This window comes from Eupeodes corollae, chromosome 1 (assembly GCF_945859685.1).
Source record: "Eupeodes corollae chromosome 1, idEupCoro1.1, whole genome shotgun sequence".
In the NCBI taxonomy this organism is placed as follows: domain Eukaryota; kingdom Metazoa; phylum Arthropoda; class Insecta; order Diptera; family Syrphidae; genus Eupeodes; species Eupeodes corollae.
In genome coordinates, this window is record NC_079147.1 from 297,387,261 (window position 1) to 297,413,436 (window position 26,176).

Below are 26,176 nucleotides of genomic sequence, written 5' to 3' on the forward strand. Positions count from 1 at the left end.
CTACCATTTGAACATCTCAAAATTAAACCTACTTAAGTTGAATTCTAGTTTGCTGTTATAAGATAGCAATTGAGGTGAACCCATATTTAAATTAAGAGCTATGTATAATGAAGGATGATGGCGATCTTCATCCACAATTTTGACAGCAGAAGAAATCACAGCTGCTTCAGAGCATATGGTTTCGGAGAAAAATACCAGAACGTACGAGTAGAAGTTTTCGTCGTCAATTTGAATCCAATTGAGATTGGGTAAAGTAAAATCACTAAAAACAGGTACTTCGTCTTCAGGTTCCAAAAGGATATAAATACTTTCTATACAGTTGTTCAGTTTTTCATAAACCGCGTTTTTGGAGCTTGGTGGTTAATGTGCTAATACAATAAATAATTGTCCTGTCGCCATTTTAATTTTCAAGCATAGTATTTCGATGTCTGTTGATCGAAAGTCGTCAATCAATTAACCAGTGAAAGTATTCTTGACAGCGACAAGAATTCTGCCACCAACAGCGTTTGAATCGTCTGAGTTATTACGCTCACATCTAAAGAATTGATAGGAGGAGTCAAAAAGCTACGAGTCCGAAATAGAGTTGTTGAGCCATGTTTCCGTCAATATTATGATATTATCGTGAGGAAGATTGTTAATGTTTTTGTAAACCATGTTGGTCATTGTGCGAAGTCCATTTACGTTTTGGTAGTAGATTAATAGTTTTTTAAGCTGCTTTGACGGTGGTTCATCGTTGTCCGTTGCTGACGAAAAGGGTTCTTCGAATTATTCATAAATTCATGAACTATTACTCTTTTAGGCCAAAACAATTTGTAATTTAAAACATGCTCCTCTTAAATAAAATACAATTTTCTGATTAAATTCAACTTATAGGAAATCAATTTAACACAAAAGATAACCATTTTAAATGTTCTCTTTCAAGATATCAAATCGTTGAAGAAAATCAATTTTTCCATGTTTGATCCCAAGCTAAAGAGTTGTTGATTTTGCTCCTAAAAATACTTTACTTAACTGTTTTCAGTGATAAAAGTATTTTTAAATTTCAAAATTTAAGCTTAATCGTTGCAATTTCCTTAAATTATTGATTCCAATAAAAATAATACAAAATGACTGAATGCATTCAATACAGAACCATAAAAAAATAAATATAATTTTTTATTAAATGAATATTCAAAGTGGATCTACACTTTTAAATATATTTGTGAATTTTTCGTAAATTTTTATTATTTGTTGTACTAAATTGATAAATTATTGAAAATAAAATATTTACACACTGAATGCATTCATTTTAAGTTACTGTTTGTGACAGCTAGGGAGAAGCTTAATTTATAATTCTGAGTGTTAAAATTATCAGTTCAGCGCAAAATGACTAAACGTCAAAATCCATCTTATTTGAGTGGAACAGCATTGCCAGATTGTACGATGTATAAATGAAATGATATCTTTACAAAAATAAATTGTGTGTCAAAAAATAGAAAAAGAAAACTGCAGTTTAATTCAAAAGTATTTACAATGTGTCAGTGACAGTGACAGGTAAAAACACATTTAATCATTATTATTTTTAAACTGGAACACCTTAAAAGAGAGGGTCAAACGAATTTAAATCATTTACTTTGTCGTTACGATAACAAATTACATTCCAAATTGACAGCACTACCTAGTACAATGCAATCAGATAAAATACATACCACAAAAAGTATCTAAACGAATAAAAAATAAAACAAATTCAATTAATATTCAGACCATAAAGTCTGTGTACCTATAACAGAACAACATATAACTCGAAGTGATTTGTTATAATCTTTTTCAATTGATCAAAACTAGGTACCAATGCAATTAATTCTTCAAATTGTCATAGCGTTTGTTTTTATTAATACTTGGTACTGACATATTGACAGGCGGCTACTTTTGATAGATTTTATTTCAAATAAAAGCCGCACTTTTTCTTAAGCTAATTTTGTTTTTGTTTTTATTATTTTTCTTCTCTACAAAAATGTGGTATAGTTAAAGTTAAATTGAATAAAAAAGGGTAAAAGTAATGGCTACGCACAGTGCATATAAAAATTCTATGTATTCTTATTTTAAATTTAATTTGAACTTAATCCAATCTATTGTATATGAATTACAAGATATCTTGTCTTATTCTATGTTTTTTTGATGTTTCATCAAATTGCATTTTTGTTTATTGGTATTCTGAGTCACCTTTCGCAAAATGTACAAATGCCAAAACTGTATCTGCCAGATAAAGTGCTCCTTCTATGACACAAAGTGATCCCATAGCAATACCAACTTGACGTTCAGATGCAACATACAAAAATCCTTGATCTGACATATATCCCTTCCAGTAGTGAAGTGCAGTACCACCAACTGCAATCCACATAAATGTTCCAACAACATTCATTATTGTGTCGGATAATTCACTGCAAATAAACAATTTTAAGTAAATACTTTATTTTTCCTCGCGTTTGGTTATTTAAATTTTATTACCGCTTGTGTTTGGTTGTACCAAATGAATAGGCAATCAAATGAACGGCTGTGTAAATAAAGAATCCAACAAAAACACCAGATGCCACAATTTCACAATCTGGACTCTTTTCTTCATTGAGGTTCCATGTTCCACCAATACCCAAGAATTCACCACCATCTCCGATTCTATATAAAATAATGATGATCAGGTTCAAGACCTATGAAGATTATACAAAAATAAACAAATTATTAAGGGGAAGAAAGAGAAAATTCAAAATGCGATGTTTTATCCGAAAAAGTTTTCTTTTTGCTCTATTTTCGATTGCTTGTTGTTCTCTTTGAACTGGATAAGCGTCAAATGTTATTTGAAATATATGTTTTTAATAGAAAATGCAGTTTTGATTTTTGTCTTGAGAGAAGGAAATAGCTTGTGTTTATTTTAAAGAATTAGAAAAATGTTTTTCAATTGTAGTATTTTTCTCTTTTCAAATTGTTCATTGATGAATTTTTAAATGAAAATTGTTATTTTATTTTATTTGATTGTGAAATTTTATTAAAAAAATCTTGTTTTTCGTCTTCCTTGTTATTCTATGTTATACCAAGAAATTAAATCCTTTAATATTTCAATTTAAGAAGTGCTATTTTTTGACATGCGATGTTTTATACTAATTTTTAAAATATTCCTAAAAGATCTTTTTTGAAGTGCTTTAAATGATTTATTCGGGTGCATGCTTAACTACTTATGGACACATGCCATGTTTTATCCTTGTTCCCAAAATATTCTTAAAAGATCATCTTTGAAGTGCTTCAAATAATTTATCCGGGTAAATATTTGACTACGTATTAACATTTTTGTGTGAATTTTATTTATTAAAGCAAGTTTCGTTCATTCTACTATGTCTTGTCCTAATTAAAAATACATGTTTTAAATATAAAACGCAGATCATAATATTTGAAAGAGAATTAAATAATGTTTGTTTATTCTAGCAAATTATGAAAAAAGTTGTTCCAAATATACTTCTTAATGATTTTAATGACTTCGTTGAGTCATTTCAAAATAGTTGTTGACAAAATTTTACATTCGATTTGAAAATAGTAATAAGAAATCGTAGAATAAAGTTTGTAGCTTATATAAAGGAAACACTTATTTCCCGTATTTCAAAATGTTCTATGTTTTATCCGTTAACATATTTGACCATGTTTTACCACATTTATGAAGTTTTGATGTATGAAAGTAAATATTGTTAATGGTATGTTTAATCTGAACTTCTAAAAATGCACTAAAAGACTATGTCTTCTATGTTTCTATAAATATTGGTGTTTATTGTTATAAAAATGGTTGTTTTTAATTAAAATACAATTTTGGATGCACTTTAGCCATTATATATCAATTTTCAAATATTCTTTTGAATACATGCAAAAAAAATGGAAACATTTATTTCAAATCGTTCTATGTTTTATCCAGGTACATATTTGGCTATTTGCACCACGTTTGTATGATTTTGATGTAAAAAAAAAAACAAAATTTTGTCATGCTATGTTTTATCCAAACTCTAAAAATTGTACTTAAATACCGTATTTCAATGTTTTTATAAAAGTCGCTTTCCACAATTACTATCAAAAAATGTTTGTTACTGTTTTTTGGTAAAACTAAATTTTACACACGCTATAACCGACAAAACATAACTCTTCAAAAGTTTGTTGGTATAGATGAATCACTTTTTCAAAAGCTTTTATCTCATAAACGACTAAGGCACGCACCAAAAACCACTCCCTTATCGCCATGAAATTTCACACGAATACATTCTGAGTAATAATAGATAACTTATCGCTTATCTTTTCTTTTTATCAAATTCAACATTGAACACACAAACTTGTTGAAATCATAAATGTTTCGAAATTCTATATTTTTTTTTTTTCGTTTTTAACAAAAATCATGCGAGATAGATCTTTCGGTTATTTAGAAAAACATCGCATATAAAAAGTTGACTTTAAAAAACAAGCGATTTCACTTTCGAATAATCGATTTTAAAATTGACAACTTGTAAATGGAAACCTACCAATTTAGCGCACTTGATGAAAATTGATCCAATAGTTTCCACAGACACCATTTTTGAAATTTCTTAATTAATAAACTTTATTCAAAACTTTCAAAATAGAACGATATAAGGATCAGTAATGGGAATAAAATAATTTATTCCACCTGTCGTTGGTTTTTGTTTTTTTTTAGAATTTATTGTTTTCGAAACAAAAAACACAATATTTTTCTTGCTCGTCGGTCGTTATACTAAATTATTTTACTAATGACTGAATTGAGTCCGCCACAAGATAACAGGTTGTACTGTTTTCGAAGCTTTGGAATCCCAAGCGAAATAAAAAAGATAAGATAAGATTACGTTCTGGGCCTCATACTCTATAGGAGGTGTTACCTTATCATTGGGATGTCATATCTCACATAATAAAAAAATACTTGACGAAACTTTTTGAGCACACATCAGAGCACAGGTGTATTGTTTTTGTTGTTGTCTGAGCGATAATTGTTGGGGTGCGATAACGTTTGGCGCAAATATTGTGAAAATTTATAAATTTTGAAATTACAAAACGAAAAAGCTCTTATCTGAAAGCCGAGTCTTTGGGAATTGATAAAAGAATGTGTGTAGTGTCATCGTTTTTGTTTGAAGAAAATTTAAAGCTATTTCCTTGTGGAAGCACAAATAATAAGTCATCGTTACATTTCTTGGTATTTTTGGATAAGAATCGAGGAGAGTCTTATTCATAATCGTCTTATGGAATATGAGGGAAATGGTTACTAATTGGAACGGAATTATTTGAAAATGATTGTGTTTACGATGTCTTTTTTGTTTATTTTGACTTTTGGGTCAGCAAAAATTATTCTACCTAGTACCATTCCTGATGGATTGTTTGCAAAGCTGCCAGTGCGTCTCTGTACACATCTTCGTCTCGCAAGCTCTAGGGATACTCATTGGCGTACATGACCATTAAACATTACCAGAATGAACACTGGAGGCTATGACTTGTGCTTTCATCACACTTTACATTTTTATTTCATGGCCGGCTCGTGAGGCCTGCACTTGACTGAGATTGATGCAGCTGGTTTTTCTGAGCGATATCTTGTCTTTCGCTCCTACTTCCTGAAAAGGTAACTCAGATGTCACAGCTCCAACGTTCGTCGTTAGTTCACCTTTCGGTTATCCAGCGGGCACCACTAGGAGGTGATGATACGATTTCGAACCGCCGGAAAATTTAGAAATGGGACTATAATTTTGTACCTCATCTATTTTGCCAGATTTATAAGAAAGCGATAATACCAAAACTTTTCATTCTTGTAAGAAAATTCCAGGAGACAATAATTGATTGAAATCTCTGACGCAAAACTATGGTAATAAAATATTAGGCTTATGACTTAGTTCTTAATAATTAAGTAGTTTTAGTACATCAGCACGATCGACTTTTAAGGCTAAATGGTTTTCAAATAATAACAAATATATATAAAACATTAGCTAAATGGCCACCACGGTTACGTTTGCGGCACCATATCCATTTCAAGAATTTTTTGTGACCATTTACGGCTTAATGTCTTTAAAAACTTCAAGACTCAAATTTTGTAGATTTTGAATAAATTGTTGAAAATTAGAATGAACTATATACTTCTAGAGGTGTTATACCACAAGGTTTCGGTAACCGATATACGGTGAGGAAACTTTTCTAACAAAATTGGGATAGTTTCATTGCTTGTGGTGAGTTTTAACAATTTCAATGACGAGTAATTTCAATTAGTCAACAGATCACAGTTTTGAAAATAACAGCTGCCCAAATAGCGGATTATTTAAAATTATTGAAAACGAAAATTTTATTGGAAAACTCTTGATATGCACATTTGGAAGAAGTGATGATATATCCGATCTTATTTTTATTTTGGCTTTTTAATAAACTGCAACTTTAGTTGACCTCAAATTATTTTTTGTTTTAGGATTCCTATGAAGAATATTAATCTTATCCGAGATTCCTAAAATATTCCTTCACCCAAAGTTTACGGCTGTTTAAATTGAGAGTGGGCTGAAATTCATTTTTTTTTTAACTTCCAATAGGAAGTTATTGTAACGGGTCCGATTTGTCAAATTGAAAATTTTGACATTTCTCGATGTTTCAAGGTCCCTAGAGTCGAAATAAAAGATTTTTAGAAAGATGTCTGTGCGTGCGTGTGCACGTACGTTCGTACGTTCGCGACGTTTTTTTCGTCGTCCATAGCTTAAGAACCAGAAAAGATATCGATTTCAAATAAATTTTGTTATACAGATAATAAGGCAGGAATATGCAGAAAGGGCTCTCAAGAAAATTGCGTGGCTGGTTTTTCTATCATAGCAGTTTGAAAAAAGGTGAACATTTTGGTTAACCCTAAATATCTTACGAACCAAAAACGCTAAAGACTTGAATTAAATTTTATATAACATATTGTAACGTGATATCAAAAAAAAAAATATTTTTTGGAAAAAAAAACAATTAACGGTTTTTCTTTATAAATCAAAAAAATGAAAAAACAAAATTTGTCACCTCCAAAATTTTACGACTAAAATATGATTTCATCTCCAAAACAATTTTGTGCAACAAAGAATAATGTTTTTGACATCTGATAAAATTTTGAGAAAAATCGAATTGACATTTTTTTTTGTGAAAAATAAAAATCTAAAAAAACATTAGTCAGAGTTAGTAAACATTGAATATTGATTCAAATATCTTTTCAAAAACTTGAAATTTAGGCTTTGAACTTATTTTATCTTATAAGAAATATTGTTTTCAAAATGTTGAGAAAAATCAAATTGACAGTTTTTTTACAAAAAATAAAAACCTAAACAAAATTAGTAAAAGTTGGTAAAAATTGAATTTCGATTCGAATATCTTTTCAAAACTTTAAGATATTGACTTAGATAAACTATTGAATATCAATAAAATTTAGAAAAAAAAACAAATTGACAGGTTTCTTACAAAAAAAAAAAATAAAAACCGAAAAAAATGATTTTCGACTCAAATATCTTTTCAAAATTTTCAGATAATAGCTTTTAACTAATTTTTGCTTATAAGAAATATTTTTTTCAACATTAGGACAAATTTTGAGAAAAATCGAATTGACAGATTTCTTACAAAAATTAAAAACCTAAAAAAAAATTAATAAAAGTTTTTAAAAATTAATTTTCGACTCAAATATCTTTTCAAAATTTTGAAATATTGGCTTCATTTCACAGAAAATATTGTTTTAGATATTCAGTAATTTTTATATAAAAATCCAACAGTCCGTTTTTTCATAAAAAATAAAATCTACAAAAAATAGTACGCAAATTTGGTAGGTAAAAATTGATTCGAGTACATATAGACAAACTTTAAAGCAAGACAAATCGACAGACGGGATGGGAAGTTATCAGTGTGGGTCGCATCCCAGCCTCTTTTTTAATTCGTTTTTTTGAACAAAGTTCTGTGAATTATTTGATGATACTGCTTGGTCATCATATCGTGTGTCTTAAAATCTGTGTCTAAAACATTTAGTACATTTTTAATTTCGCCATAACCGTTAAAAGAATAAGTCAAATTCTGTTGTTCTCAAAAAACCATAGAAATAAACTTGTCGTGAAATATATTGATTTAAATAGGAATGTATTTTTGAAATTGTACTATGAAAGAAATGTCGACTCTAAAATTACTCTATTATGTCATGTTTTTGAGACATGATATCCGGATTCGAATTTAGCACACAAAATTACCTGCAAAACGTTATGTTTTTAAACTATAAGATACATCTGAAAAATATAAAAAATCAATTTAATTTGGAAAAGAATAGTTTTGAAAATTCCGATTGGAATAATAAAGTTATGAAAAGAAAGTAACCTTTTTTTATCGCTTTAATTCATTTTTCGTATTTAACAAAAAGTTGAAAATATAAAAAAAAACGTAACTAAAATCATAAACCCTAAGATAAGATATTGTCAAAACAGTTCAGGCTTTTCGTCTATTGAAATCTGAAAAGGCTGCTCCACGCTTTTTTGGGCCATGAACTCAATCATAAGTTGGTTTTTGCTATCTGCATTTTGAGAAACTTTGATGCGATATTGAAAACAGTGTTGAGTACATTGTGGAAAAAAGACTTTTTGACTTAAGAAGACGTTACTGACTTGATAGAGGGTTTGCATTTTATTAATCGACAAATTATATTAATTTTATTAATGCTGAGTTGAAAAATTGTAACAAATGCTACAATTTCTTACTTTTTATTTATTTCTTCAGCTTTTTTGGCTGACAAAAGCGAACTTTCTTCCAATCGCAACTTCGTTTACAAATTCATATGGTTCCATGGTATATTAATACAATATATTTCATTATAAAATAAAAATCTGCTGATAAAACAGTATTTTAATAGAAATAAATAAATACATTTTGAATTAAACGTCTGAGTGTAATTTAGAAAAAAATATAACTTTTTAAGTACCGAAAAGTTTAGAAACTAATAAGTTTTGTTTAATGTTGGCTAAATACATTCACAAGGGCTCTTCTATTGAAAACCTTCACATAAGTTTTGAAATTATACCTCTCAATTTATTATCAGGATTATGTTGTGTTTTGGGATATTTTTAACACTTTCAAAGAGGCATAGGCAAGACCTGAATTTAGGACAACTTATTCTGTGATTTAATATTAAAAAGAGGCTGGGACTCACACTGATAACTTCCCCTCCCGTCTTGAGTAAAAGTTTGTAGGTTTTCGTGTTGGGTTAAAAAAGATGTTATTTGAATTATTCTTTAAAAATTTAAAATTATCAACAATACTTTTAACAAAAAGAAATAGTTAAGTTTGAAAATTTAGTTTTGTAAAATAGATTTTCAGTCGAGAACAAATTTTTACCAACTTTAGTAGCGTTTCTTAAATCTTACAAATTGGATGAATGAATTAAATTTGAGAGATATCAAGAACCGAACATCAAATTTTACCAAAAAAACGGACTGTTGGACTTTTTTAAAATAAACTATTGAAGATCGAAAACGATATTTTCTGTGAAATAAAAATAGAAAACAATATTTTTAATTTTTGAAAACTATTTGAGTCAAAAATCAATTTTTACCAAGTTTTAGTATTGTTTTTTTTTAGGTTTTTATTTTTTGTAAGAAAACTGTCAATTAGATTTTTATAAAAAATTTCACTGAATGCTGACAACAATATTTTTTAATTTAGGTTTTTATTTGTTTTGTAAAAATACTGTCAATTCTATTGTTCTCAATATATTACCAGATGTTAAAAACGTTATTTTTCGTTGAACAAAATTGTTTTGGAAATATAATCATTTTTCATTCGTAATTTTTTTGAGGTAACAAATATTTTTTTTTTCAGTTTTTAGATTTAAAAAAAAAAACCGTTAATGTTAATAATCCAAAAATATAGTTATGTATTTTGTATCACGTTACGAATTAAAATATCAAATTTAATTTAAGTCTCTAGCGTTTTTGGTTCGTGAGATATTTATGTATTTAGGGTTAAATAAAATTTCAACCTTTTTTTCAAATTGCTATGATAAAAAAACCACCCACTAAATTTTTTTGGAGAGTCCTTTCTGATGTATTCTGCATCATAATCTGTATAAAAAATGTAAAGTAAAATTTTTAAAGACTATATCTCTAATGGTTCTTGAGCTAATGACGAGCAAAAAAACGGACGAACGAATATACGTACGTAACACGCACGCGCAGACTTCTCTTCTCTTAAAATGTTTTAGAGAAGAAACTCGACTTTATTTCACTCTATATGTTTAAGTTTAAGAATACCAACTATTCAAAATTGGCCTTAATATACTTAACATAAGTGAAATAAGGGCCTTTCTTGAAATTTGGCCTTTGCTTTATTTCTTTGCAATAATTTATTTAATATCAAAGATTGACATTTTTACGTTTTTCATTTTCATTTTGTCCTTTTTGGTTTAACTCAAAAGTGTTTTTATTGATTTTTAAAAGCAAATTATTTTGAATAAATCCTAAACTTAATTTACAGCTCTGTCCATAAATTCTGGGTCTATTTTTGGAGCTTTGAATTTATTACATTCTCTTGTAATACCCCACACACATTTTGACCACAATAATAATGATTAAAAAAATTAACTTTAAATACCAAACAATTCTATTTTATAGCAATCCCTTGTAGACTTTACGACGTAGTATCTATTCCAGACATATTAGATGAGATAGATTAGTTCTTTGAAAGGATCATCACATACGAATACCTATGAATGTTTATGTAAATTCAAATTTATCCTTCACTTTGTAAATTCAGTTTCCTTGCATTGATTTAAATATCGGATTGACATTTTTCCAATACTTTATATGTACATAATATATTAGTTCAAGTTCCTGAATTATTTTTACTTATTTTACTCTTAACTTTTGTCTTTGGAGCTTTAAGACGAAAAATCGACCTTCATACATACATATATCACATCCTTTTTTATTTTTATGTTTTCCTACAAATTTTTGAGAGGTCTACACACAAAAATTGAAAGTCACCAAAAAATAATGGAGACAAAAATAGAAAGAGCATCAATAAGATACCAAGATGCAAGTAGGATTTTCTATTTGTCCTGTGTGACAGTAAATAAGACTTTCTCGTTATTCGCTTCGATTCGAATCGATTCGATTTGGTTTGTTTTTTTTTATTTCAGTGATCAAATAATTTGTTCTGGATTTTTCATTGAACAAATTGACTGACGATTTGTAAAAGAGAAAAAGAGAGACACGGACGACTTCGACATTGAATGACGGAAAAAGAAAACAATTTTCTGGAATATTCTTCCTTTATTTTTCCTTATTTTTTTGTTGAGTTGGTCCTAGGTATTTTCCTTACACGTGATGCTGATGTATGGGGATCAAACCCTTCAACCTCTTCCTGAATTGTACCTTTAATTTGTTTGCGTATTTTGAAGGTTGAAAGGTACATTGATGAAAGTGGAAAACGACATAGTATTTGATATGTAAGATTGTTGAAGGAGTTTTTTCTTAGGCTGAGGGTTACTATTTGAAAGTGTTTTGTTCTTGTTTTTATTGATTTCGAGGAGTTTTGAACGGCAAAGGGTTGACGATATCAGCACTTTTTGTTTTCATTGAAAACTCCAAATCCAAAAGCAACATTTGCAAATGATGGATGGTGCAGAGATTGTTTGAAATTTATACGTTAGGGTTTAGATTTGTCCTTATGGTTACATATGTATGCATGTATTTTTTATTGATGCGTTTGAAATATGAACGTTATTTTTTTAGATAAAGGTTTTTTTTTGTTTAAATTGAAAAAAAAATGTACTTTATTTAGAAAAAGTACATATAAAACCTGGCATAGACCCACCACTACTGGTTTGGATGTGGGCTAATATGGAGGTCAATTTTTTGATAGTTTTTTCCAACATTTGTTGCCAGATAAAGGCAATAATGCGCGAATGTTGTCCTTTAAGTTGTCAATCGTTTTAAACTTATCGGTGGACAGTGTACACTAAAAATTTTACATAATCTCAGGCAAATTAGCCAAACAGGGTTGAATCTTAGTGTCCAATTTACGTATCCGTATCCGTAACGTGAAACTTTGCAGCTATCAAACGTTTCTTGTAACGAATCAATTGTGCCATGAGCTGTGTGACGAGTTGTGCTGCCGTCTTGCTTAATCCAAAATCCGAACGAAAACATAATAATCATGTAATGGCCACCATTGACTGTACGCCCTGGCAAACATAGTTTTTGAAGAATTGCGTCAGTCTATTTACGTTCAAATTCCAAACAAAATTATAAATAAATCGCATGACACCTGACAAAATGGAAGCCAATTAAAATAGTATTGTCATCTTATGGTAATATTGGGTAGTTCAATAAAAGCGCTACAAAAGTTTTTTTTAATAAATCAAAAACAGTTTTGGATATCAATGGAATTCTCTATTCCTGTGAAAGTACATTAGATGCAATTACATATGGAACTCTATTTCTTTACATGGCCACCAGAGGCACTCTAGCAGAAGTCCGAACACTGAACCCAGTTTTCAACGGTTTTCAAGCATAAATCGAATGATACTGCTGCAATTTCAAGTTTGATATTCGTACAAAGTTCATCAGTTGTCGCTGGCTTGTTGGCATAGACCACAGAAGACCACATAGACCCACAAGAAATAGTCTAATGGCATCAAATCGCACTACTGAGGCGGCCAAGCGACTGGACCATTTCGTGAGATAACACTTTCCCCAAACTTAATTTCCAATAAATTGATTGTGACCTTAGCTGATCGGCTTGAGGCTCCCAGTCCATATCATCCCATTGTGGCCAAAAATATTCGGTTATCATTGAACGGTAGCGATCCCCATTCACATCAACGTGCCGGTGTTGATCATCACGGAAAAAGTGGCCCAAGTACCAAGACGTAATTTTTAAGAGATGCAATGATAACTCGTGGAGTATGTGTGGATTGCTGCCTGACTAATACCGCATATTTTGTTTATTGACGAAGCCATTAAGTCAGAAATGAGATGATGAGATGAGAAAGACGATTATTCGATGAAAATCCGAATCATTTTCAAGTTGTTGCTCAGCCAAATTTATGAACATACGATGCTTCTAGTGGTCAAGCGGCTTCAGTTTTTGCGTCAATTTAATATTGTATGAATTCAGGCAAAGATATTTTTTTGGCAAAATTTGCCAGAACAACATCACTGAGATACCTAACTCGTTGAGAACTACGTGTGAGAGAAATATTTGGGCTTTCTGTAACTGAAACCTCAGCGGCAGCAATATTCTCGACACTACGGCTACTTCTTTATCTCACTGACACAGGAACATTTTGTAATGTGCCTGTGGATTCAAATTTCTACTAGACGCTCAATTGTCTGCTAAGACGATTATGACGACCATAAATTGAACGTAGTGCTCTTAACGTTGAGGCAACTAACTCCTAATTTCGGTAGTAAATTTTAATAATTTGGACTCGTTGTGGGCTCTTACCATCATGAAATGGCAAACCTTACTGAAGAGAAAAGTGCCTCTGTTGAAGAACCCTGTATAACTCATAAAACACTCGTTAAAACATACGAAATTTTTATCATAAGGAAAAAACAAGATACAATTTTGTTATCAACATATTTTATTTTTCAATTGATTTAAATTTATTATGATGATTCTATGTTTGGAGATAATACTTAAGTATGTAAGAAAACTTCTGTAAGATTTCCAATAACTATAGACACCTTTTTAAAATATAAACGAAACTCTATCCATTAAGATTGCTCCCCCCTGGTGTCGACAGTTTAATTATTCGGAAGAAAAATTACTGAAAATCATAGTGACCGTCGACGTGTCAGCTGCCCTAAACATGGTTTTATGGTTTTTGTTAAATTAAACATTTGAAGTTTGCTTAAAAAAATCGGCTTCAGTTTTAAAATTTCAAATTCATATTTCTTTAAGCTTTTTTTTGTTGTAAAATGATTAATGGTTACTTAAAACAATACTAATAAAGAGGCTGGGATGCGACCCACACTGATAACTTCCCATCCCGTCTGTCTGTCGATTTGTCTTGCTTAAAAGTTTGTCTATATGTACTCGTATAAATTTTTACCAAATTTGCTTAATATTTTTTGTAGATTTTATTTTTTATGAAAAAACGGACTGTTGGATTTTTATATAAAAATTACTGATTGTCGAAAACAATATTTTCTTTGAGATGAAATAAGTTTGAAGCCAATATTTTTAGTTTTTGAAAAGCTATTTGAGCCGAAAGTAAATTTTTCCCAAGTTTTAGTTTTTTTTTTTAGAGTTTTATTTTTTGTAAGAAAAACTGTCAGTTCTTATAAGATAAAATTACTTTGAAGCCAATATTTCAAATTTTTGAAAAGGTATTTGAGTCGAAAATCAATTTTTACCAACTTTTATAATTTTTTTTTAGGTTTTTATTTTTTGTAAAAAAAACTGTCAGTTCGATTTTTCTCAACAATTTTCAGAAACAACATTTCTTATAAGATTAAATAAGTTTGAAGCCTAAATTTCAATTTTTTGAAAAGATATTTCAATCGATATTCAATTTTTACCAACTTTGAGTAATGTTTTATTAGATTTTTATTTTTTATAAAAAAACTGTCTGTTCGATTTTTCTAAAATTTTATCAGATGTCGAACACATTATTTTTCGTTGCCCAAAATTGTTTTGGAGATGAAATCATATTTTCTTCGTAAAATTTTGGAGGTGACATTTTTTTTTTCAGTTTTTTTGATTTATAAACAAAACCGTTAATTGGATTTTTTTCAAAAAATATACTTCTTTGATATCACTTTACAATATATTATTTAAAATTTAATTCAAGTCTCTAGCGTTTTTAGTTCGTAAGATATTTAGTGTTAACCAAAATTTTCACCTTCTTTCAAACTGCTGTGGTAAAAAAACCACCCACACAATTTTCTTGAGAGCCCTTTCTCCATCTTTCTGCCTTATTATCTGTATAACAGAATTGATTTGAAATTGATATCTCTTCTGGTTCTTGAGCTATGGAGGACGAAAAAAACGTTGCGAACGTACGGACGTACGGACGTACAAACGTACGTACACACGAACGCACAGACATCTTTCTAAAAATCTTTTATTTCGACTCTAGGGACCTTGAAACGTCGAGAAATGTCAAAATTTTCAATTTGACAAATCGGACCCATTATAATGACTTCCTTCGGGAAGTAAATAATCGTGTAGTCAATTGTTTGATATACATACATCGGAGTCGTGTTTTTGTTTTGAATGAAATGTACAAAAACAATAGCTTCTTTCATAACCGGAAGGCATCAGTGCTAACTTTGCAATCATTGGAACTTCGTGAAATTGAGTAATTCTCTTCCACAATTAAAGGGTTTGTATACCTTTAATATGCTAAAAGTACAAAATGGAGGGGCTTTAAAGCAGCGGTCGATGTACAAGGGTTTTGAATTTTTAAACATTTTATTATCTGAGCGTGGTATGACATTGCACATTCATCTGGTACGGTTAATGAACGAATCTTTGTACATTCAACTACGGCCAAAATTGGTCCAAAGGGTAAGCTAATGAGGTTCTTTTACGCAACAATAACATGATTAAATAGTTTAAAAGGAAAAAGGCAAATGGGTATGTCTTTAGAGTATACAAAAATTGTAAAAACTATGAGGCAAGAAAATTTACGACCGTGTTATGTTGAGTAAATAATGCCATCGCCATCAACAATCATTTTTAAAGGTTCTTCTTTTAACACTGCACCAAAGATCTTAAAACGTTTCTGTAACACCCGTCTAGAACTTGGAATCATATTTAAGCTAAGAAAGTATATAGATTCTAGCCATTGATCAGAGAAGAAAGAAATTTTGTACATCGTTTCCGAAAACAACGTTCGAAAGAAAAATTTTAATCTAAGATGCCAGTCTTCATCAGATGTCTTTGATGAATATTCTTAGTTTTTTCGTTCTTTAGAAGATTTCTTAAGCTTTTAATTAATCAGCGTTTTTTTAGAAACTAATAATATTTTCCAACTACTTATATTTGGAACGAATCTAGAAGAATTGGATCAATGGAAAATCTTATGTTTTGCTAGCACTAAAGAACACTTTTTTAGTATAACAGTCAGGATACCATCCAGAACTGGGGTGTAATGACACTTTTAGGCAAGTTGTAACTTGTGATAAAATAAAATAAATAAGTTAATAAATTATGTGCCCAAAAAACGTAGAAAACCAGATTCTATAGTGAATAACGATTCTCAGATATTCCTGTGTGCGAATCACGGCAGGAATCGAGGCAACCCACAGTTTTATTTCGAATCCGAATGGTTTAATTGGGAAAGGACTTTTTATGATAAGAATTACTATGAAGGATTTGTCAATTCAAGTAAAAAAAACTTTATATTTTACAGGCAGGAATTGATCCCAAGACCTCTTAAATGAGATTCATTTCCAGTTACGTTTTTCACCACCACCATATAAATAAAAAAGAGTTGTAAAAGTGAGGTAGAAATAACGTCGTACAGTTTTTAAAGTAACAATTGATGGAGAGATAAAGTGATGCAACTGAAACGTCAAAAAAATTGCCTGAAAATATTAAACGCAAAAACGTATTTGTAAAACTCCTAACTTTTAAGCGCCTCTTTAGTCAAACAAAACAAGTTATTCAAACTTCAACTCCACTCTTAATATTTCAATAATTATAATATTGTTGGAAAAATATAAACAAAAGAATCACCCAAAACAATTTCCCTATTCAACAATCCAATTAACTTATAATTAATATTCATTAATTAAATCTCATTTTTATAGACCACCTCAACAAAACAATTACAATAATTTCCATCCCATTACCTCTGCCAATGATTTTATTACATTATATCACAAATGTCACAATAAAACCGAATCAAATCAACAATGCGATAAAGACTACTAAACGAGTATAAATGAGGCAGCTAACCTTGCCCCATCTTTGTGCAAACGAAACCAACAAAAACCTAAACTTCAAAGTGAAATTTCATTAAGTAAGTCATTCATTGTCATTGTCTTTATGGTGACAAAATATCATTCATGGTCTTTCTGCAGTTCAATCACGCGTTTGAAATGACATCATCGTTAACTTCCATCAGTTCGCCATCATCGGAGCTTCAGCGCCTCATTTGAAGTCATTGTGCTTCTCATCCAAAACCTTTTTATAAAAAGGAAAACATTATGAATCATCTAAATAAAAACTACTAATTAACATCACTTTGAACCTAACCTACCAACCTCGACTACCATAAAGCTTGCATATAGCAAGTATCAGCAGGCTTCAGCTTCAGGGAGGTAATGAACCCAATGGAACATTCAAGCCATTATGCAATCAAAACGGAAAACAGCAACAGCATCCACATTAGAAGAGCGGACTGAACGAGTGGTGCGAATTTTGATTCATCATTCAATACCATTCAGGCGGATCTGTCAGTCTGAGTCTGGCACTGGCAGCCATGTTCCACCCACAACAATAATAATAACCACCAGGCTGTCAGATATGTCACACCAGATGCAGAATACCCCGCCAAATGAAGTTAAAACAACAACGAATCGCTACCGCGCCCGCCATCTGAAAGTAAAAGCTTTCCTCTGCTCTGAGTCACTGTCAGCGACAAACATTTGTGACATTGACAGCTGTCTTTTTGTTGGTGTTGTTGTCTTACTCCAACTAAACAAAAATGGACACTAACTGTTACTGTATGCAGAGACATACAAATTTGGCAAAAATGACAATTCTACATCCTACCGACCGGCTCTCACTTATGTCAATTGGTTTTCTGTTCGATGTTTGACAGAACGAAACAACATTATATCTACAGCATGTGTCACAATGTTGTAGTTTTGTCATCCAGTGTATAGTGGGAGGGATTTGAACTTTGAAGTTGTATCACTTTTTGTTTTCTTCTTTTTTTTTGACAGCGCATGTGAGGTAAAGTAGGTTAAAATGCTTTTGTGAATGAAAGTCGTGTATTACGAGTTTGTTTACATTTTTTCTAAAATCATAAACGAGTACTTTTGCCACTCAAAATTAAAAGCTTTTCTAGTTCTCTTTCTTCGTGAAAGAGTATTTCTCTTTTGAGTTATATTATTTAAGAGAACAAATACAAGACAGATTGTAGTTGTTTTGTTGTTGTTATTGTTGTTGTTTTTGAAAGAAAGTAAAAATACCAAAGAAAAAAGAAAAAAACTAAAACTGATGAAAATAATAAAAAATGAAAATAATAATTTTATGATTTATAGCGACAACAGAAAATCTATTTGTAATCATGTCAGTCTTAATTTAGTAAAAACAATCATGAAAATGACACACTTATGACTTGTTAGGTTTTTTTTTTTAATTTTATTCAAATTATAAAAAAACTACATCTGCTATAAATAATTTGAGAATGTTTTTTATTTTATTTCTTGTTAAATGGTAGCTCATTGGTTTTAATTATTATTATTGAGGATAGTGTTCTAAATTAGTTTAAATGAAAACAAAAAAAAAGTAGAAATAAGTTTTATGAACTCGTGCTTCTGAAATACTATCAACTTATTTTCAGGGACATTTTTGTTAGCGATTTTGACGGTAAAAAGTTGGCTACGTTAAAAATGTATCGTAAGTTAATATATTTGCAGTTATTATAATGAGTATTTTTTTAAAACGTGTGGTTTTCAATCTGGCAACACTTTTTTCGGAGTTCGACTTTTTGGCAGTTGTCACTTAGTTGTCACAATAGTTAAAACAAACGCCTGTCATTTGAGAAAAAAGCAAAGAAATTTTAGATGAAAACAAAATTCAAATGAGTTATTAGTTTAAAAATTGAAAGACAGTATTATATTTTTTAAAATTTTATTTAATATGTAGTTTCTTAAATGCAGTATCTTGATTTTCAACTTCCCATATAAAGTTTTTGTAATCGGTCTGATTTGTCAAATTATTAACTTACTTAAGGTGGCGCTACAGTCCTGTGTAAACTAGGGCCTCACCCAACAAACTTCTATATCTAGCTCGGTCCCTAGCTAAATGTCTCCAGTATCGCGCTCCAAGTTGGGTGAGGTCACCTTCCACTTGTACGCGCCACCTGAACCGCGGTTATCCTCTACTGCGCTGTCCTGTGGGTGTGGATTCGAAGACTTTCCGGGCCGGAGCATTGGTTTCCATGCGCTCTACATGACCCAGCCACCTTAGTCGTTGGACTTTTACTCTTCTGACTAAGTCTACGTCGCTGTACAGCCCGTACAGCTCGTCGTTCCATCTTCTCCTCCACTCCCCTTCGATGCATACAGGACCGTGGATCAAAAAAAAGGACTTTTCTCTCGAAGCGACCCAAGGCGCTTTCATCCGCTTTTGCCATAGTCCATGCCTCTGCACCATATAGCAGGACGGGGATGATAAGGGTCTTGTATAGCAACACTTTGGTCCCTCAAGAGAGGACTTTACCACTCAATTGCTTTCTTAGTCCAACGAAACAGCGGTTAGCAAGAGTTATTCTGCGTTTGATCTCAGCGCTGGTGTTGTTTTCTGCGTTTACAGCGGAGCCTAGGTAGACGAAGTCCTTGACTACCTCAAAGATACGTCTGTCGATGGTGACGTTTTGACCAAGACGTCGGTGTTGTATGTCCTTTCTAGACGACAGCATGTACTTTGTTTTGCCCTCATTAACCGATAAACCCATTTTTGCCGCCTCTGCCTCAATACTCACAAAAGCCCCATTGACATCACGCTCAGTTCTTCCGATTATGTCAATGTCATCAGCATATGCCAGTAATTGGACAGACTTTTGAAAGATAGTGCCTCTAGTGTTGACTTGTGAGTTCTGCACTATTCTTTCAAGCACGATGTTAAAAAATCACATGACAGCTCATAACCTTGTCTGAAACCTTTTTTGACATCGAAAGGTTCTGTTTAGTTGTTTCCAACCTTTCTGGAGCAGCGTGAATTCTCCATGGACATCCTGCACAAGTTGATAGACATGATTCTATACAGCTCGTCCCTATAGATGCTGTCATATGCGGCTTTGAAATCGATGAAAAGATGGTGGGTGTAGATTTGGTGTTCTTGGGTTTTTTCCAGGATCTGCCGTAATGTGAATATTTGATCAACTGTGGACTTTCCTGGTCTAAAACCACACTGATAAGGACCTGTCAGGTTGTTGACAATGGGCTTTCTTTCTGATTCCTCTATAGTTGGTGCAGTTTAGAGGGTCTCCTTTTTTCAGGATCGGGCAAACAATACTGAGGTTCCATTCATCGGGCATGCTTTCTTCCGACCATATCTTACAGATAAGTTTGTGCATGCTCCTAACCAACTTATCTCCAGCTGCTTTGAAGACCTCGGCATTGAAGCCATCCGCTCCAGTGGCTTTATTAGACTTCAACTTATATATGGCAATCTTTACTTCGTCTAAGTCGGGTGGACGGGATTGTTGGCTTTTGTCGTCTTTATTGAATGGATCATCCTGCCTGACAAAGGAATTCAGTTCTTCGTCGCCGTCTGCAGAAGTGGTCCTTTAATATCCTCAGCATTGACTGCGGTTCCACTATGATGTTTCCACTTTCGTCTTTGCAGCCTTCGGATCTAGGTTTATGTACCTGTGAATTTAGTTTCACCTGTTCATAAAACTTTCGAACCTCATTCCTGCTTTTATACCTCTCAACATCTTCGACCGCAGGCTTCTCATGCCCTCTCTTTTTCCATCTGAGAAGTCGGCGTTCCTCTCGCCTCTTCTGCTCATAGAGCTCACGAGCAGCTCTCGACCTTTTATGTAGCGCCGCTTTGCGTGCCTGTTGTTTGGCTGCATTTTCCTGCCAACATTCCTCATCAAACCAGGGGTTCCTTGTTGATGGTTTCTTGAAACCCAGCACATCGGAGTCGGCTTCTCTGATTGCATCTTGGCAATTTTGCCACTGGTTTTCGATACATTGTGTTGGCGGCAGAGAACTTCGAGAGAGGTTACTTGTAACTCGGTCAGAAAAGGATTTGGCGATCTCTGGCGATTGTAGCCGTTCGACGTTGTATCTTCTCCCAGCACCTCCCTGTCTTGCTTTGGGTCTGGAAATCCGAAGTTCTACCTTGGCTACAACGAGGTAGTGGTCCGAGTCGATGTTAGCTCCTCGGAAAGTTCGTACATGCATAATGCTGGAAGCGTGTCTGGCGTCGATCGCAATATGGTCAATCTGGTTGACGGTAGATTGATCTGGAGAAGTCCAAGTTCCTTTGTGGATGTTGAGGTGTGGAAAACGCGTACTGGCTACCATGACGTTTCGCCCCGCAGCAAAATCTATGAGCCTGAATCCATTGTCGGAAGTGTTGTTGTGCAGGCTGTTCTTCCCGATTATTCCACCAAAGATGTCTTCCCTTCCTAGCTTGGCTTTGAAATCGCCTAGGACTATTTCAATATCGTAGCTAGGGCACTGCTCATATGTTTTGTCTAGGAGCTCGAAGAACATATCTTTGGTGTTGTCGTCTTTCTCTTCTGTGGGAGCGTGCGCGCATTTCAGGCTAAAGTTGCCGAATCTAGCCTTGATGCGTATGGTCATGAGCAGCTCATTGATGCACCTATAGCTCAAGACTTCTTGCCTAAGTCTGGCTCCAATGACGAAGCCGCATCCAAATAAGTTTTCGTTAGATATCGCAGTTTTTCATCCTCTTTTTGCCCGGCCCCGGCGGTGATATCTGCTTTATATCGTTCTAGGGCCTCCGCTAATTTTTCGGCCGCACGTGGTCTGTTAAGGGACCTAACATTCCACGTGCATATCCGAAGTTCGTTGTCCTTTGTTCGTTTGCGTTGGTTGTCAACAGTAAATCCGTCCGTATCCGAGGCTTGTTGGTGCTTCGTAACTATGAAAGCTTTTACGTGGCCAGGAAGTCACCCCGACGCACAACCTCCAACGTGGAGGGCCAGATTCTCAGTATAACTCCAAGGATGGGGAGCCGAATAAAACTGCTCCTTACAGGCCTGGGCTCCGAATAAGTCGAAGAAGCCCTATAAGGTGTTCACTAAGTAGTTCAACCTTACTGGAACTGTAGACGCCACCGTTGATTCCATCTTGGGAATTCCTCCGCTGCCGTCTGGTTAAGAAGAGAGGTGCCTTAGTGGAAACACCTCTCCCCACCTCTCTCGTTTGCTGCCCCCAACAACTTTCCACTGGGGTTGGAACCCAATCTCCAGTTGAGGTACTAGGCACCCAATGTTCACCACGTGGAGGTGAGAGTAAGAGTTGATAGATAGAGGTTGGTTTTAAGAAAAACCTGTGGATGCTTGTGTCCTGCTGAAAGAAGATCTGTCAGAATAATAATTAAAAAAAAAAAACACACAAATAGAAGAAAGGTTTTTTCAAAATCAAAAGTTAAAAATAACTTCAGCAAAAAAAACTAACTAAAACCAATGAAATTGACAATTTTCGAAAATAAATGGTAAGAAAATATCTAGAAATTGAGATTCTATAAAAACAAGTTCATTTAACTATTGCTTCAAGGAGGGGGTTTGTTCGTAAACTACTACATTAACATGTTGTGGTGAAGCAAGCTTGAAGCTCAACTCAATTCTTTATATAGCTGAATCGAGTTGAAATTAGTTTGATTCGACTCGATTTCGGTTGGGGAACGGATTCGAGGCAAAATTTGTGAAGAAAAACCTGTGTGGAGGAATTGGTTTTACAAATAATGTATTATGGTCTATTTATTTGCATAATTGTGTACAAAAAATATAGTTTTGTTTTTGTGTTATATGGTCCTGAACTATTCAGTCCTTCAATGTTTAACACGAATCAAACAATCTCACTTGCACTTCATAAGAAACATCAAAACACAATTTGCATCTTAGAAAGTGCTGTCAAACTTAATCATTCTTAAATTTTGTTGTGTGGTGAAAACACTAAAAAGATTTATTCAATCTAAACTGAGATAAACCTTTGGGGTGTCTGTTGTTTTCTCTTGCAAAATAAGCTCAATTCGTCCACTTTCATTAGCAAAACTAAACGATATCAACAGGAACAGATCGATCGCCAATGGAAAACACATTATTCCAAACGCACAACTACTCAACGAACACAGCCATCGAGATACAAATGCAATATCAATCGTACCAACATTTGAGAACGAAATCACAAAAGATCCATTCGAGACTCGTGTAAATGTCAAAAACTACTTTAACTTTTATTGGTAGCATTCATACTGCGGATATTGTTTTGTTATTCGTGTAAAATTCTACTATACTATTAATAGATTTTCAACAGCTTGATCTTTATTTATTTTGGATTACATAATTTTCTAATTTTAGTAATAAAATTGACTTATTGCTAAAAGTACCATTTGAAATACGAGTATACGGGTTGCGTTCCATTAGACCGTATTAAAAAAAGGTGTCGATAGAAATACAGGCTATTGACACGGAGTTAATTATTTGATGGGCATTTTTTCAAAAATAAAGAGATATTCATTTCATAGGTTCAACTTTGCAATTGATCCCTGTCATACTCAGTTGTCAATTGAAATGTCAGGCGTGCTGTAAGTACAATTGTTACTGATGATCAGAATTTATCGATTTCCCATTGTTTGTAGTAAATTTATGTCTATTATTATATGATTATTAAGGTGTCGCTTCGGTCCGGAGTGTACTTGAGCCTCAACCAACTTGCGTTTTCAGCCAGCTCGGTCAATAGCTAGCTATCTCCAGTTTCATATTCCAAGTTTTTTTGAGGTCTTATCCCACCTGCGTGTGCCACCTGAGTCGCAGTCTTTCTCTACTGCGTCGTCTCTCGGCATTTCATTCGAAGACCTTCAAGGCTTATGCGTTGGTATTCATTCGTTGGACTTTAATTATTTTAACCAGGTCAGTGTTGCTGTACAACCCGCACATTGTGTTTTCCCCTTAAAACTCTATCTATGCTGACGGGACCAAAAATTACTTAAGCAATTTGTCTCTTGAAGCTTCTTAAGACGTTGTCATCTTTCTTTGAGACGGTCTAGGCCGCAGTACCATAAATGAGAACCGGGATGGATAGATGGTGATTTTAAATAATCGAGAGAGGACTTAACTACTCAATTGCCTTCTAAGTCCAAAGAAGCAGCGATTTTCTAGAATTATACTTCGTTTCATTTCAGAATTGATGTCGTTCTCTGAATGTATAGCAGTGCCTAGGTAGTCAAAGTCCTTAACTGCCTCAAAGTTATAGCTGCCCTTGATGACGTTTTATCCAATACGTCGTTGTTCAATGTCCTTTTTTGATGACTGCATGGTCTTGCCCTCATTGGCCACTAAACCCATCTTCTTCGCTTCTACCGCAATGCTCAAAAACGCTCCACTGACATCACGCTTTGATCTTCCAATTATGTCAATATCATCTGCGTATCCGAGTAATTGGATGGACCTTTGGAAGATTGTGCCTCTAGTGTTGAAGGTTGAGTTTTGCACAATGCTTTCTTCAACATAGAAAGAGAAGTTGATTGGAGACAGAGTTTTGAGATACGTTTTCCATGCCTTATTTCTTTTGTTACGCAGTAAATGCAATTTTTTGTTTGTAATTCTTGATTTCTTCATGGAAACATTTTTTTCAAAACAATAATTAAGGATTTTATAAAAAGTTGAAACTGCGTCGTCAATGTTAGAAAATGCTAGTGTATCAGCAATTCTAGAAATGATTAATCCTCAGACAACTGCTGGAAATTAGTTCTTCTGAAGTCAAAATTATATAAGCAATCAAAAGAATTACTGTGATCTGTAAGGTGATTACTTAAGTAAAAAAAAATGTCCAAAAGGGGAGTGATTTTTGTCAATATTAGTAAATCTAGATTCTAGAACAAGAGTACTTATAGCGTCAGAAGAAAAGACTAAATCGAGAATTTAATTTTTTGAGTTTTTAATACAGCTTGTTTGCTGTAAGTCAGTAAGAAGAACTTTATCGAGAATAGATAGTTCCATTTGTGAAGAAGAAGGAGAGGCTTCAAGGCAGGATTCGTATTCGGATGGAATCCAGTCAATGTGTGGTAAGTTAAAATCACCTAGAAGTAAAATATTGGTTTCAGAGCTGGACAAATTTATAAGATAGTCTAATGCCAAGGAGGGATCGTTATAAACAGACTCCAAACCTTTGCTTTATTGACACAATGGCACAAGTAAATTAAACGGTGATTTTTTAAGAGCTTGAGAACAATTTGCAAAATCTCATCGATTCTTTATTTGAAACGTTTGGTCCATGACATTTACTTTTTGAAGATAATTTCATTTAAATGTTGACCGCGGCTGCGTCTTAGGTGGTCCATTTGGAAAGTCCAACTTTGGGTAACTTTTTCGAGCATTTCGGCCGGAATAGCCCGAATTTCTTCGGAAATGTTGTCTTCCAAAGCTGGAATAGTTGCTGGCTTATTTGTGTAGACTTTAGACTTGACGTAGCCCCACAAAAAATAGTCTAAAGGCGTCAAATCGCATGATCTTCGTGGCCAACTTACCGGTCCATTCCTTGAGATGAATTGTTCTCCGAAGTTTTCCCTCAAAATGGCCATAGAATCGCGAGCTGTGTGGCATGTAGCGCCATCTTGTTGAAACCACATGTCAACCAAGTTCAGTTCTTCCATTTTTGACAACAAAAAGTTTGTTAGCATTGAACGATAGCGATCGCGGTCGAATAACACAAACCCAATTGCTGCGAACGGCGACGAATCGACATTTCACGGTCTTCAGCAACACTCTCAGAAACAGACGCAATATTCTCTTCTGTACGCACTGTCCGCATTCGTGTGGTTGGTTTAATGTCCAATAAAGTAAACTGAGTGCAAAACTTGGTCACAATCGCATTAATTGTTTGCTCACTTGGTCGATTATGTAGACCATAAATCGGACGTAAAGCGCGAAACACATTTCGAACCGAACATTGATTTTGGTAATAAAATTCAATGATTTACAAGCTTTGCTCGTTAGTAAGTCTATTCATGATGAAATGTCAAAGCATACTGAGCATCTTTCTCTTTGACACCATGTCTGAAATTCCGCGTGATCTGTCAAATACTAATGCATGAAAATCCTAACCTCAAAAAAATCACCCTTTAGTACCATCGATTAACCGCTTTTCTGTCTTGTACTTGTGGTGAATCCAAAATTAACAGGAAATTAAGGTTTTAATTCCAAAGCTCATATTTATTTATAAATGGATGGACTTTATGGCTATGT

At 33.1% G+C, this 26,176-nt stretch overlaps 2 protein-coding genes across 3 annotated transcripts in view; one reads left to right on the forward strand and one right to left on the reverse strand.

The window, feature by feature from the left end:
* The window catches only part of LOC129941186 (pleckstrin homology domain-containing family G member 5), a 438,783-nt gene that overhangs the window by 41,701 nt on the left and 370,906 nt on the right, over window positions 1-26,176 (forward strand). The window lies entirely within an intron of this gene.
* On the reverse strand, window positions 1,941-4,691 carry LOC129941187 (protein snakeskin). Its single transcript, XM_056049759.1, has 3 exons — window positions 4,527-4,691; window positions 2,488-2,684; window positions 1,941-2,420 (listed from the first exon to the last, which is right to left on the reverse strand). Exons 1-3 carry the CDS (start codon window positions 4,575-4,577, stop codon window positions 2,183-2,185), a joined length of 486 nt encoding a protein of 161 aa, XP_055905734.1. The 5' UTR covers window positions 4,578-4,691; the 3' UTR covers window positions 1,941-2,182.

Excerpts from the sequence above, each read along its gene's own strand:
- LOC129941187 (XM_056049759.1), bottom strand. The coding sequence starts at position 4,577 with ATGGTGTCTGTGGAAACTATTGGATCAATTTTCATCAAGTGCGCTAAA. Across the intron at positions 2,685-4,526 it reads TCATCAAGTGCGCTAAATTG|GTCTTGAACCTGATCATCAT; the intron begins GTAGGTTTCCAT and ends TAATCTTCATAG. Across the intron at positions 2,421-2,487 it reads GGTACAACCAAACACAAGCG|TGAATTATCCGACACAATAA; the intron begins GTAATAAAATTT and ends GTTTATTTGCAG.